Below are 15,211 nucleotides of genomic sequence, written 5' to 3'. Positions count from 1 at the left end.
TCTTGCATGAATCTGTATTATTGTCCCTTTGCCCCCACAAAACTGTAATCTCCAGAATGGCAGACACTGTGCCCATTTGGGGCACCACTGTATCCAAATCCCCCTGGACGTAACAGGCACTCAAATATTAGTCATATAAATGAATGTCTTTAGCACCAGCTGTTAACTCTTTCAAGCTAAGAATGGCTAGAGGAGGGGACTTTCTGGGATGATGGAAACATTCTGTGTCTTGATTTAGGTGGCGGCTACACAGGTGTACACATGTGTAACAATTCACCCAGCTCTGAGAGGAAGGTACAACAACACGAGGAGTTTCTCTCTCTCCTCCACCCCATCTGTCCCCCCGCCCCAGCCCCAAGGGATTAAGAAAAATCAGGGGGTAAGGATGGAGACCCTGCCTCTTTGTTTGCCAAAAAACAAACAACCCCTTCTCTTCCTGGTTTCAAACAAAATTTTATTCTAGAAGGCAGCGGGGAAGACCCCATACCATGAGCTTTTCTTGCAGGAAATCTACACCCCTGTCCTCATTTCACCCTGTTTTCTCAGAGCACTGACAGGGCCTCAGTAGGCGTTGTACTTTTTATCAAGTCATTAACTGCACATTAAGTGGCCTTTATGATCAAAGCATGGTGTCCCTTCCTCGGTGGGCCACTGGGCAGGCCCTACACAGCCTTGGGGCTATTCCCCACCACATTTAGACTTTGGAACATGGGTGTGCAGTTCAGATGTGAGGCCCTGCCTTAATCCTGGGCCAGCATGAATTCTCATTAAGCTTCTGCAGAACTCCAGCTGTGGGCTGCAGGTTTCCAGGAGTATACACCGGCAAACGACTTGGTGGGGGAGAAACCACAGGAGCTGTGGTAGCTTCCAGAACAGCATCAATTATAAAGGCCAAGGAGGCATCTCCGCTGAGAGGGCCAGATCCACCAGCCTGAGGGGCTGGGGACAGGGCATCGGTGTCCCAGCGCTGACAGTTGCCAGGGGAACAACGCAGAAGGGGATCCACAGTTGCTTCTTCAGGGAATTTTCAAAGAATCTGAGTGGCTGCCAGAACATTCCTCTTTTATAAACAGACAGTATTCTATTTCCTAGAGTATAATTATAAACACACCTGCTCCAACTGTGGAATCTTTCCATAAGTGAGCAATAAACTCCCAGCCAGGAGACCCAAGCTCTATCTTGAGCAAGCAAACACATCAACTGATTACTATGGGGCAAAACAGTGTATTAACAACACCACAGACTCTGATTAGGGAAGGTTTTCCTTTCCCGACTTAATATGTACTTAAGCAAATAGAAACTCAACCTCAATATTTCAGAGGAAAAATTTAAATCAGTGAGGCATTTACAACTCTACGTAGAAACAAGAGTCTTAAAGGGTGCCAACATCAAATTCAGCATAGAAGTGATTTTTCTGGCATATAAATAACCCGGAAGAAGGAATGCTAAACAGGAAACGGCAAAATTCCCTGCAGTTAACAGCAGTTAATTAAGTTGGTGCACTCCCTTTTGTTTTTCTCACCTTCTAGTCTTCCCAGAAGGCATGGCCCTCTCAACTGCTCCCGTCTAATTAATATAAGGAAAAATCTGTGCTTATGGAATTGACTGTGGTAGAACAGCAAGCACATCAGGAAAGCCAGCCATGTGTTTGTCCTGATTTAGTCACTGTCTAGCTGTGTGAGCGAGGACCAGTCACTTAGCCTCTCTGAGCTCCATTCCTGAGGCAACTGTGCCAAATTCAACATAAGCACTCATGCTGCTTTCTGTTTCAAGCTGGTAATTCAAACCCTCCTTAGGGATATCTGAACCATTTCTCAGTATTCCTGAAATTACGGTGTATTAATTAGAGTAGATCCTAGAGTAGACAGCATGTTCTATTTGGTAGCTCTATCTCATCTAAAGGCATCAGTTGGTCTACTAAAAGAAGAAACAGAGATTTGAAGTAGATCAGAGAAGTGACTTTTAAAAGACAAATTAAGTTTTTGTCCAGTTTGCTTGATTTGCCAACCAATGAAACCCTCTCAATTATGTACATGAATTCCTCAAATTAAATTTTTCTGGTAGCATTTACCTAGCATGTGTCACAACCTAAAAATACAGCAAGGAATATTGAAGAAATGCACAAAACAGAAAACATTCAAGAGGCCCCCAGATCCCAAACAAAATGACCACTAGTCAGTCTCCAGGGTAATTCTGGGTACGGGAAACTAGCTTGACATATAAGTACAGAAGCCACTGGATGATATTCAATTTCTGGATCTATACATAGTTTTCCTAGAAGAGAAGCCATGGATACAGGACATTTCTAACCCTGCCGGTGAGCCTGCGGATGGAAAGTCTCAACTAGCACGTAGGAATTCACACTGCACTCAAAAAAAGGTTTATATGAACTCTCACACTCAATACTTTTCAATACGTAGACCAAGAGAGTGATGAGTTTTCCTTTTTTACTACTTTCAAATTATACCAATGCTGTTGTATCTTTTTGTACCAGATGCTTTACTCACAGATAGAGAAGTTCTTTAGGCCAATTTCAAAACTGACTTTCAGAGATAGGTTAATGGCCAGCGTCAACCACAAATTCAGTTGAGATTTTAGACAGTGAACAATTAAAATCTTACTGCAGTTTAGAAAGTCTTCATCTAGACTCAGATGAGAGCTCCAAGGACTAATGGCAAACAAACTCATGGGAAATGCTAACACAGACACGACAGACTCCACTCACTCCCAGAGGGCACACCACACAAAGCCAGATACTCGACGCTGTGAGACTAGAGGAAGGATCACAGGGCTAACTGGGAAGGTGTCACGGAAACACCACCATGAGACATGAAAAACAAAAAACAACAAAATTAGGACCTCAGCATTATCCAATTCATCAATGGAAATTAGCTGGAAAAGAAAAAAGGGGAGAGAGAAAGAAGGAAATGTTAGGAAAGGAAATACAAGCCAGCCAAGTTTATAGACTTTACTCTTATTGCTGACGCTTTCTCCTTAAAGCCTTGCTAGATGGGTAACCATCCTAAGAGGCTTTGGCGCTTAGGTCACGGCCAGAGCTCACAGTGACATCTGCTCAGGACCAAAATGGACACGATGCTGCCACGCTTTATTCACATGTCAGGCATCAGACCTCGCAGGTCACTTAACCACATGTGCAGACAGCCGTGTGCTTGCTTGTGGACGTGAAAACATGAACCGAGCTGGGAGCAAGGGCAAATTCCCCAATGTTTTTTTCCGAAGAGGGTGGGAAAGAGTAGAGTGAAAGACTAGAGTAGAATTAGCCCAGTTTAGAAGAAAATTCTTTCCTTAGCTTCATTTTACGACTCAGTCGTGGGGGTCAGAAGCTCAAACGGTACCAGCTGTAACTTCAGCAGCTAATAAGACCAGCATATCCCCAGCCTGGTCCTGTGGATGATTAAAGGAAACTATATTCCCTCTGGGATGATTAGTGGCAACTCAAGTGATATTAGTGACATGGGATTTATCAGCATCGTGTCCAAGAAAAACAAAAGCACAAGAGAAGTATCACAACTATGCTTGTTTAAGGATAGATGGATGATCCTCAACTGATTTTTTATTAGGCTTTGTTAACATTTAGTATCTTTTGCAAATTTAAGTTGCTGTCAGAAACACTAGTAGCTGGAAATGTTAATACTTTACTCACCTGGAGCAAAGACGCTTTGGTAATTAATAGGAGACAGACAACTTGTATGAAATGAAAACCCAGGCATTACCTGAGGTCATATACTTTCTAGTACTAAAACAGCTACGACTATTCAGAAGGGAAATGGATTTTAAATACATTCTGAGATATCCTTTTACATTAATTCCTGGCCTCTGAATTTCTTTCCAAAGCTCTTTGAGTAATAACTTAAGTCAACAGCAGTTTAATAATAAAAACCCACAGCAAACAAAAGCAGTTATTAATAATACATAAAATAATTATGTTTCCTTCTCAAGCAGGGTCTAGGGGCTTGAAGATTTTCTGAGTTAGAGAGTGATTCAGGTTAAATTTTAGAGCTATTTAGCTGTGGGAGGTTATTTTCTTTTCAACACAGACATGGTTTAAACTGTAGATTAAAAGCAGAGATTAGTAGGCATTGCACACAGAGTGTTTATAAAGTCCTGATATAATTTTAAAGTTTATTAACTTTGAATACACAGGACCGAAAGACACTATAAGCATCATGCAAAAATGTATTTCATCATTATTTTGGTGATAATTTTAATATTTATTTTATATTTAACAATCTGAGAAGTATATGCATTGGTGGTCCTTTGCATTTTAGAGACATAAGAATTAAAGATTTTTTTTATTCCTAAGTGGTCATGATTAAAATCTCTGGCCATCTTCTTCAGTCAGCCCCTACCTTTCATCATATGTGATAATTTGTTGTCGTCGTTGTTTTGAGATGGAGTCTTGCTCTGTCACCCAGGCTGGAGTGCAGTGGTGCAATCTTGGCTCACTACAACCTCCACCTCCTGGGTTCAAGTAATTCTCCTGCCTCAGCCTCCCAAATAGCTGGGATTATAGGAGTGTGGCACCACGTCAGGCTAATTTTTGTATTTTTAGTAGAGACAGGGTTTCTCCATGTTGGCCAGGCTGGTCTCGAACTCCTGACCTCAGGTGATCCACTCGCCTCGGCCTCCCAAAGTGCTGGGATTACAGGCATGAGCCACCATATCCGGCCATGATAGTTCTTGAACAGGCACTTCTTGAGGGCACTGGACCCAGACAAGTGAACCAACCACTTGCTACTCACTAGTCTGATTCCTCTGTGTGGGAACTGACCAAAACTACAGGTTTTGGATGGCCTTGGGACAATCACACTTTGTAAACGCACTTGGCGTCTATGGGAGAGTGTTCTCAACTGTGTGAAAAATCAGCAATGAGCTGAAGACTAGATGTTTAAGCTTTGATACATTTAGTGCTCTCAGGGCTAATGCCCACTATTGTTTACATAATCGTGTAACATAAAGGAAACTTAAAGGTTCAACCTGTAGGTGGACCTCAAAACACTCAAATGGTGTCCACCTGTTCACTGATAATGCAGTGGTGAAGAGCTAGGACTCTAGGATCAGACTGTCTGGGTTTGAAAGCCAGGTTCCCTTGTAATTAACTATGTAACCCCGGGCAAATTCTGTAGCTCTCAGAGCCTATGTTTTCTCTTCCTTGCGTATAAAATAGTTAATGACAATAGTGGTATCTATCTCTGAGGCTGAACTGAGATAAGGCAGATGTGTTTAGTATAGTGGCTAGCACATGACAAGAGGTCGATCAATGTTATCATTGTAACTTATGACATAATCTAGGAAACTAGTGAATATCCATGACTTTTAAAAAGTGTAGGTCAGTCTTACAGTGATTCTATCATGTTTTAGTCTATTTGGTAATATGGGTGACAGTTCTTCATGGCTTTTCTTCCCCAAGGCAGGGAGACCCAAACAGGCACGCCAAAGTTTTTGAACAGGATAATAAAGAATGATGTCAACTTTCTTTTTCATCTGTGACCTTGACTAAGTACTAAAGTTGAATGAAAAAGTAAAGATGGGTAAAGGTACCTACGTCTCATCATCTTTAAGGATTATCGCTTAGAAAAAAGGCAAGAAAACCCAGCCCACACATGGTGGACACCACCTCAGGAGAGGCTGGAGAGGACACCGCACAGGGATTTGGGAAACCCAGACGGTAGTCTTGATCTCATATAGACTTCACACGTGACCTCGGGCAGTCTCTCAGCTCTTAGCCCCAGCCTCCTCGTATGCACAGGGAGAGTTGGAAGAAGCCATGCCAGGGCCCCTCCAGATCCGATTCTTTGGCGGTGAAGGCTCAGGAGAGGGCAGAGAAGCAGAACAATTCTGGACATCACCAGGGAAGTGTCAGTCATGGGACAAGCTCCATAAGAGGCCACTCATCAGAAAACAGGGATGGGAGGAGGGAAATGGCCTCCACACTCACCGTGGTGTTGTCTTCAGCACCCAGGCCAAAGAACACCTCATTTATTATATTGACTCAAGTCAACTGGTTTGCTTGAGAAAGCTTAGTTCTTTGGCTCCGGGTTATTTCTGCCCTTGAAAAAGTCGGCCTGCCCTGTGCGTCATGCTTCTTTAGTCAAACGGGGCAGCCAGTAAACCATCAAAAAGCATCTTCAAAAAGCCTTAGTGAGACAGACAAAGTGAATACCAGCTACCAGGTCAGGAGACAGAAATACTTTAGTGTCCCTTGTTCTCCTTCTCTCTCTTTTGAAGTTCAATTAATAGGAATGGCTAAGTAGCATTTCCTGGCAGTCAAGCATTGGGCCAGAAGCACGACAAGTCTTGCAGGTTTGGAGTGGCTAACATGGGTTTCTAGAGCATCTTCCTTGCTTTCATGGCATTTTCCTTGCTGGCCTATAGTTTGTTCACATTCATGGATGGGAATGACAGCCCTAACCAGACTGGAAAGAAATGCCATCTCTTCTCCAAGCCTCTCTGCTTAGGTGTGACTGATTTCTTCACCAGCTGAAAAGGATTCAAGCTAGACCCCAGGAACCTCTACAAAACTGTGATATAATTTACTCTTTCCAAGTGATCTCCTTTGAGGGTCCTCTCAACCCTATGCCCTTTCTTTCTCCATGAGCTTTATAACATGCATTACGACATTTCTCATGCGGCATCCCCTGGGGTCTGGGATGCTCTCCCAGTTGGCACTAATGGGTAGGGGCAGGGAGCAGGGCAGCACACCTTCCACATAGCCTCAAAGACCCTGACATACTTGTCCGCCAGGCAATAGAGACTCAGGAAACTCCAGGACAATGCTTCTACTTTCCAGGTTATAAAAAGACAACTGCAGGGAACTGCATGTATAATCACAACTTGTAAGTCACTAGAATAGAGGCACCGAAGTTTACTTTAAATACCTCGGTTATGGAAAGAAATAGATATTCCAAATAAGAGAAAATTGTGGTCTCCAGATTTGAAAAATCAGGTTTTATGCCCATGGGTGTGAAAATATTCACTCAGCTTTGGTGGATTTAATCTTTTTTATGGAGAGCAAGTTTCTGTAACTAGATTCATATTTTATGAATGTTTCTGAAAACTCACTTTAAGAGAAATGAAGATCTTGTGAAATAAACGGTTAATATTTATTTGTCTGGTAAGTGTATTCTCTGCCATCAGCCTTCCCCCGCACCCCCCATCTTTTTTCTTTTCTTGTTTTTAAGAGATCTACTAGGTGCCTATACAGGTATGAACAGGCCATCCCAGCACTTCTCACCTTGCCAGGGGTCTTCACTTCCATCATTTCTATTTATAAACTCTTGTCTGGCAGGTTTTCTCTGCAAAATTCCTACTGAGTTACAGAAACCTATGTTCTAATTAGTTTCTAAAAATGTAATGGAGATTTCTAGTCATGGAACTGCTTGTTGCTTACAGATTATGCCCCATGGTATAAACTAAGAAACTACAAAATCCGTTTTCTGTTTTCTTATCCAAGGAGTCTCACTAGTAACACTGCTCTAATATTAATGACAGATAGGTTAGAAAGCAACATTCCTGCAGACATTTATACTTGTGACAATCTGGTTGCCACCATCGATTTTGACAAGGCAGGCTGATTTAATTATCAAGGCTTCTTCCTAGAGCTGAAAAATGACTTACTGGGTATTTTGATTAGTCAGTGATATCAGCATATTCACCTACTCAGAAATTGTTGCTAAATGTAGCTAGCTGACCATTAGTGAACATTATTACCTTCAAATGAAAATGAGTGAGATTTAAATTCACGCCCATCATTTGTTGCTGGGGGCTGAAAGGAAAGGGAATGAGATTGTTTCTGTCCTGCTCTGCCCAACATCAGAGGTGTAAGGAATGGATCTGGTATATCCTTGTTCACTGCATATACTAAGAACAATCAGGTCACGGGACTGTCCATTTCCCAATCTCCCTCAGAAGTGGTGACGTGTATGCCTGCCTTAATTGCAGTTAGAAGTGGAGGGCGTTTCTTGATGCACTGAAGGGATTGCGCAACAGCTCATCTGAACGAGGAAAGTAAACCCACAGGTAGGCTTAGCTGAAACCTAAAAATCAGAAACGCATACTTTGATACACAAGAGGCATTTGCTCCTCACTGGGAATTTAAATGGATGGAAAATCTTGTTATTACCACTTCTCTGACATTAGATTATGTGGCAATCAGCCTATAAGAGACGACTAAGTATATTTGACTTTTAAAAAAGACAGTCACATGATTTAGCTCCCTTTAAGGGCTGGATAAACAGCTTTTTCTTGCTTTCTTTTTTTTTTTTTTTTTTTTTTTTTTTTAACAAAGCTAGCCCCTCAGTCGGTAATGCCTGAGCTAAGGTGGGTTTTTAAAGGTCCCTCCCTTCAGTTTCATAGTAAAACCTGGTTTGACCATGAAAATAAAATGCAGTACCTTTTCTCCATAGCCTCTATCTTTGGTCATCATTTCCCTCAGGGTCTGTAGGACCTTAATGCAGAGCTTCTCTTCATTTTCTTCTAGCAGCTGTTTTGTATGCTTTATTAACCTGAATGGGGGGAAAACCATGGATTACTTCCTTGAAGCTAATTTTAAATTAAAAAGACTTCACAAGCAATTTATTTTAACTAGTCCGTTAATGAACAAATATTTATTAAGAGCTCTCAGGTTAAACATACTTCAGGGCATTCCCTGCACTGAGAACAGCCAGTTAGCAACTGTGTCTCAATAGTGACACCTGCTGGTAAATCACAGCAAACAGGCTCACTGGGCAGGAGTCAGCCACATACAATGGAGAGATTATATGGAGAGGAGAACCGAGACAGAGGTCCACACAGACCTGCTCGTTTATAAAGCGTGGCTATTTATCCACTGAGAATTGCTGGTAAAATGGGTCAAATATGCCAACACTGTAAAACAAAAACAACTCATGAGGATGATGGTTGAGGCCAATACACACAGTTCCCTTATGCACAACCTCGTCCTTAGAGGGGCCCAGAAAAGTAAGAAACTCATAGGCAGAGTCCAGCCCCAAGCTAAACCAACAACTAATCTCAGGGTAAAAATCTCTTTTTTTTTTTTTTTTTTTTTGAGACAGGGTCTCGTTCTGCCACCCAGGCTGGAGTGCAGTAGCGCGATCTTGGCTCACTGTAGCCTCTGCTTCCTGGGTTCAAGTGATTCCCCTGCCTCAGCCACAGAGTGGCTGGGATTACAGGAGCCTGCCACCATGCCCAGCTAATTTTTGTATTTTTAGTCAAGATGGGGGTTTCGCCATGTTGGCCAGGCTGGTCTTGAACCCCTGACCTCAGGTGATTCACCAGCCTCGGCCTCCCAAAGTGCTGGGATTACAGGCATGAGCCACCGTGTCCGGCCTTAGGGAAAAAAATCTAATGGAGACTTCTAACCATGGGTCTGCTTGTTGGTTACAGATTACGCACAAGGCATAAACTAAGAAATTACAAAATTGCTAGGAAAAGATGGTGAGGTCACGATAGATCTGAGATTTCTGAGGGCTGAGGGACCATGGCTTCTTTATGTCTGTACCACAGCACACGGTGGGTGCACTGTAATGAATGAACGAATGGGCATGCAGTGAAAATAAGAACTTCTCACCAAAAAACAAAGCAAAACAAAACAAAACAAAAAAGTGTCAGTAAGCAGGATTTAATAGACAAACTTACTTCGGGGAGGTCAGAACAGGACTTTAGCACATCACCTTGCATTCATCACAGTTAAAAAACAGGACAACGTCTCCTTCTTCGGGAACAAAAGCTTTGTGAGGTCATCAAGGTTCTGGCAAATGAACACCCCAGAGAGAGAGGCCGCTTACTTGCAAATGAAACCGCCACTTTCACATTTCCTTCTGGCGTCTGTGTTCTCTGGGAAAAGCAGCTCGGGTCTGTGGAGAACATCCACGAGCACAGATAACTCTGCCTGCACCAGGGGCCTGAGACGGTCCTCCAGCGCGGAGACGATGTCCTAAAACGGAAACACAGCCTCAGTCAACGGCTCAGGCAGACGCTGACCGCAGGAGGGTGAGGACATTGATTTCTGCCCTAAAACACTGATGCACGGGTAGGCTAGGTTAGAGTGACTTTAGTACCGTCTGGCATCTCAAATTATTAGACATCGCCCAATGGTTACCTGAAACATTAGCCTCTGATGCAGAAAACAAAGTGAAAACAAGTCAACTTTCCCCCAACCCCTTCTTTCAAGGTGGCCTTATGCTACTCAAGGTACCATTGCATGTAGCTTAAAATAGGACGCAAAAAATCAATTTCACAACATGGAAAGATGTCTATGACATGGGCATAACAAAGGTCAAACAATAATAATCCTATTTTTATAAACATCATCAATATCTAGCTAAAGGATAAACATCAAATATTAAAACATTACTACTGGTTTTCTCTGGGTGGTGGGATTACAGGTGATTCTAATTTTCTTCTATATAGAAATACTTGTCAGTGTTGTTTATTTTCAATGAGCATGAATTATTCACATAATAAAGTCATACAAACATGAGGACACCAATGAATGAACATGCTGTATCAACATGCTAAATACATGTACCCTGATAGCATGATGGTCTTCAAATGCAAAACACATAGCTGTAGGAAAGGAAAACAGAGAGAAGTTGAAAGAGCAGCAAAACCAACACAACAAACACCATTTGAAGGCAAATGATAGAAAACAGATGAGAAATTATCTTCAAAAGATGCTAAAGCCTGCTCTATGGTTTGGTGACTCAGAACCTGCCCAGAGGCATGTTGGCTAAGACAGGGGCCGAACACAGCACGTTGGATAATACAGGAAGGCCTGGTTAACCAAGGACATTTGCATGGGAAAAGCTGCTTAAATTGGGACCCAGTTGGGATTGACAAAGAATTAACTAATCTTTTATCCAGAAACTAATGACATGAAGATAATTTAATCTTAGATTTAACACAATTTGGGTGATGAATGTAATCACTCAATAAGGTTTAAGATGCATAAAGATACATGAATCAATCAAATAATTTTGAGTGGGGCAATTTTCCCAACAAGACTGTAAGACAGTACTTTGCAACATCCCTTAGTTTATACTGACTTTCACAGCACAGTCAAAAAAGGGTCATTTTTGCAAAATTCTGAGGATCTTATCAGTTCCCCCCACAGCATCCCTTTTGGAAGCACCCAGCCAATATTCTCTTCAATAGTTACTGATCCTGACTCTGGCAAATCTTTGTCTACGGTATTTACACAGGATTAAAGTTGTTCTTATCATGTTCATGTATTTCATAAAATCCTGCATCTTTTGCACAGTTTGAACTTTACATTGCAATTGATTTGCATTGTATTGTCAAATGTATAGCATTCAGCAATCAAGGAGACATCAACAAAGATGGCAAAGCAATGGGCGGGGAAAGATGCTAGCATTAAGTGAGAGGGATGTCTAGATGGGGATTAATTACAGAAGTGGTCTGTTTGCGAGTGAATTTCTTATATTACAACTTTTGCTGCACTAGGCAATCTCATAAACCACAAAAACTCAGACAGTAAATAATTGGATAATGCAAATCCTTTAAGCCACTGGCCAAGTCCTTAGAACAGTATTGCCCACCTACGCGTTTCATTTAATTTCCCAAGAATACGCACAATAAATCTAAGAAGAGCACAAGAAACCAGCATGTTTGATTGCAGATAGTTTGTTTCATTTGAGCAGGCGAGAAAATACTGTATGCTCATGGAGTGAGGAGTCTACAACATCCCTCCCGCCTTTCTAAAAGCATAGTGGGATCAGGAAGCACTCCATCAGGAATCAAGAACTGGTTCTCTTTGTTATTTAAGAACTGGTTGTGTTATGATAAAGGCTGAAATTCTTAACTTGACCCGAGAAATCCCGCCAGCCTCCCCAGCTTCCTGGCTCCAGCCACACTAACGTTCCTTTGCTCATAAGAGCAGGGTTTCATAGGTCAAGTTAAGATGCACGTTTAAGTGTTTAACACCCATCTAATACGACTCTCCCTTTTAACAAAGGGAGAGCAGATCTCTTGGTAGACGCTAAGAAAAAAAAGAATAATCTAGCTGGAATTGAGTAATACTTTTATTTTCGTCTTCTTTTCGGTATAACGGTCTTTACACATGCTGTTTCCCTCCCTGTTATTCTTTAAGTCCTGCTGTTCCTTCTCAGCTTAGTTCAAAATGTTACTTTCCTCAGCAAGGTCTTCCTTGACCCTCATCCCTAACCTCAGACAAAATTAGTTTCCTCATCAGAATCTTTCAAGCGCTCCTCACTTCTCTGCACTTCTCACTTGTCCCTCTCACCATTTTATATTTAAAATTAATGTCTCTTTCTCCCTTCTGATACTTGAGATACTATGAGACAAAGATCATCATTTCTGGTTTTGCTGACCACTGTATCCCCAGAGCCTAGCATGGAGCTGATGAATGATTTAATGAATTCATCTGTCTCCAAGTAGGTTGTGTAACTGTACAGAGACTCAGTAACTATTACAATCATAGCAGTAAACAACAGTAGTAATAGTAATAATAATAATAGCAGCCCTCAACTGAGTGCTCACTACATGCCAGGCACTGCTCTATGTGTTTTATGTGCACTCTATTTTCCTAAGATGGCTATACCACAATACATCCTGTCTTTCACATTCTTCTTACAATGTGACACTGACATCCCTTTCACTGAATGATGTTCTAGATTCCCTCCCCCTGAACTTGAGTGAACCTTTGAGACTGCCTTGACCAACAGAGTACAGTAAAAGTGACGCTATGTGACTTCTGAAACTAGGTCATAACAACGATAAAGTTTTCACTTGTCTCTCTCTACACACACTCATCTTGGGACACAGCCGCCATGACGTGAGGAAGCCCAGGCTACATGGAGATGTTTCAGTCGACAACTCCAGCTGAGGTCCCACCTGACAACCAGCATCAACTGCCAAATATGCGAGTGAGCAAGGTGTCAAGATGAGTCCAACCGCAGTCACTATCTGACTGCAACCCCATGAAAGACTCTAAGCAAGAAATAGCTAGCGGAGCCCAGTCAACCTCCAGAAGAGCAAAAGAGAATAAGGTAATTGTTGTGATTTGCTGCACGAAATACAGGTAACTGGGACATATTATCAACTCTCTTAATCCTCACATCAACCCCATGAGGTAGGTGCTACTGTTTTACAGACTAGGAATCTGAAGGACCGAGAAGTCAAGTAACTTTCCCAAGATTACACCATTTCTAAGCGGCAGAGCCAGGATTTAAATTTAACCCAGGCACTGGCCTGAGACTACACTCTTAAACACTGCTTGTGGGCTCATTCAAAGGATCTGCGATTCTCAAACTGTGACCTATGTACTACCTGTGAGAGCATCAACTGAGGTGCTTGTATAAAAAATATGTTAATGTTAAGATGCATGTTTAAGTGTTTAACATCTAATACTCACTACTCTCCCCTTTAACAAAAGGAGAGCAGATGTCTTGGTAGATTCTACGAAAAAAGGTAAATAATCTAGCTGGAAGGAATACTTTTGTTTCCATCTGGCTCATTCTGATGTAAAATTCTTCTCTCAGGTATCACCACCCTTGTTCACCTGCTGATTCAAGAGGCTAAATAACCCCAGAGTGATGGGGAAAACGGAACATTTATGCTCTTACTCTAAACATCCTCTGTAATACTTCAATATTTCCTTCTAATAAGAGCAGAGTCCCAATTTTTCGCCAGGAAATCTGCAAATCTAGGAGTAACCTTTAAAGACCATCAGTTTTTCAGGAACTTTTCTATTCCTAAGTAACTTCCCACTCCTGGCCCTACATATATAACATTTGACTATTCGTTCACCACACTGACATCTTCCTATGGCTCAGCTTAGATGCTCTCTGGCTCAAGGACGCACTGCTGTGTGTGGCAATCACCTGAGGCCAGGCTAAGCATCACTTCTCTCAACACCAGGCATTACCTGCAATCTCTCAATGATATTCCGGTAGTCTCTGGAAGCTGCCAGAACAGAGTCCCTGCGTGCGGCATTGCGGGCTGAGAGCCGCCAGTTCATGGCTGTCTTCTGCACAATGTTGTGGGACTTGAGAAAGAGGTTGTTGACTTGGCTGTCCAGGTCCACGGGAATGGCAATGGCCCGGCTCTTGGCTGCACAGGAGAAAGATGAGTCGTGAGCCTACAACTTTGATGGGGGACACCCCTACAGATGGACGTAATGCCCTAGTCCCCATCCAGCAGGTTTTTCACACCCAGAATGGGCCAGCTTGCCTGGTATTGAGCTTAAAGACTGAGAAGCTCAAGTCAACTTTACCATCTTTTAGGTCAGGGTTTCCCAGTGTGAATTCTGGGGGGAAGCAGTTCTTAGGAATGTTAAAATGCTCTCAGGTCATAAGGCCAGGGCATGTCAGAGTTAAAGTTCAATGGGTTTCCTCAATGAATGGCTTCTTAAGGTCACTGAGGTGTTTGTGTATTTTAAGAATAATCAAGACAGGGAACTCGTTTGGCCAATGAATCATTTGCTAGTTATTTTTCAGGTTTGTTCAACAATCTACAAAAATGCTGGGTTATCCCAAACATAATCCTAAAGGTAGCATTCACAATGGTATAAACTCCTCTTTCTGGATAGGTGCTTCTTTCTTCCTCTTAAAAAAGGAGAACTCCAGTCTAAGCATGAGACAAACATCAGTCAAACCCATAATGGGAGACACTCTACAGGACTCCTGACCAGTACTTGTCAAGACTGTCAAGGTCATAAGAAACAAGGAAAGGCTGAGAAATGGTCACAGACCAGAAGCCACTGGAGAGACATGACAACCAAATGCAAGGTGGTACCTGGACCAAATCCTGGAACAGAAAAAGGGCATGACAAGGGACAGCAGTGGGAAAAGTGGTGAAATTCGAATCGAGTCTGGAGTTGAGGTAATAGCATTGTACCAGTGTCAGTTTCCTAGCCTTGACAAAGGTGCCCTGCTAATGTAAGATGCTGACAACGGGTGACAATGGGTGAGGGAAATTTGTGGGAACTCTCTGTATTACCCTTGCTACAGTCCCATAAACCTGAAATTATTCCAAAATAAAAGATTTTGAAAAGGAAGATAATTAAGACTAATAATCATTCCTTTCCATACGGGAAAATGTCCAAAAAACAATGATTTCCTGTCTTCAATGCTTCAAAACACTAGAAGCAAAGAAAGTACTCAACTATCTAACTGTAAAAACAATTCCAACATCCTGAAAGAGGAATCTG

At 42.1% G+C, this 15,211-nt stretch overlaps 1 protein-coding gene and 1 long non-coding RNA gene across 2 annotated transcripts in view; one reads left to right on the top strand and one right to left on the bottom strand.

The window, feature by feature from the left end:
• ITPR1 (inositol 1,4,5-trisphosphate receptor type 1) overlaps nucleotides 1-15,211 on the bottom strand; it is a 354,044-nt gene that overhangs the window by 127,230 nt on the left and 211,603 nt on the right. Inside the window, exons 37-40 of the mRNA XM_054680363.2 lie at nucleotides 13,928-14,112; nucleotides 9,807-9,955; nucleotides 8,414-8,525; nucleotides 2,860-2,892 (exon numbers count right to left, since the gene is read on the bottom strand). Coding sequence (XP_054536338.1) covers nucleotides 2,860-2,892; nucleotides 8,414-8,525; nucleotides 9,807-9,955; nucleotides 13,928-14,112 — 479 coding nt within the window. The remainder of the gene's footprint in view (nucleotides 1-2,859; nucleotides 2,893-8,413; nucleotides 8,526-9,806; nucleotides 9,956-13,927; nucleotides 14,113-15,211) is intronic.
• Nucleotides 9,795-15,061, top strand: LOC134809535 (uncharacterized). Its single transcript, XR_010155486.1, has 3 exons — nucleotides 9,795-10,011; nucleotides 12,826-13,049; nucleotides 13,542-15,061. It is a non-coding gene; the product is annotated as an uncharacterized LOC134809535 (long non-coding RNA).

The sequence above is a fragment of the Pan troglodytes genome, chromosome 2 (assembly GCF_028858775.2).
Source record: "Pan troglodytes isolate AG18354 chromosome 2, NHGRI_mPanTro3-v2.0_pri, whole genome shotgun sequence".
NCBI lineage: Eukaryota > Metazoa > Chordata > Mammalia > Primates > Hominidae > Pan > Pan troglodytes.
The sequence above is the reverse complement of the archived record's forward strand: the minus strand, read 5'-3'. Positions and strand labels throughout refer to the sequence as shown.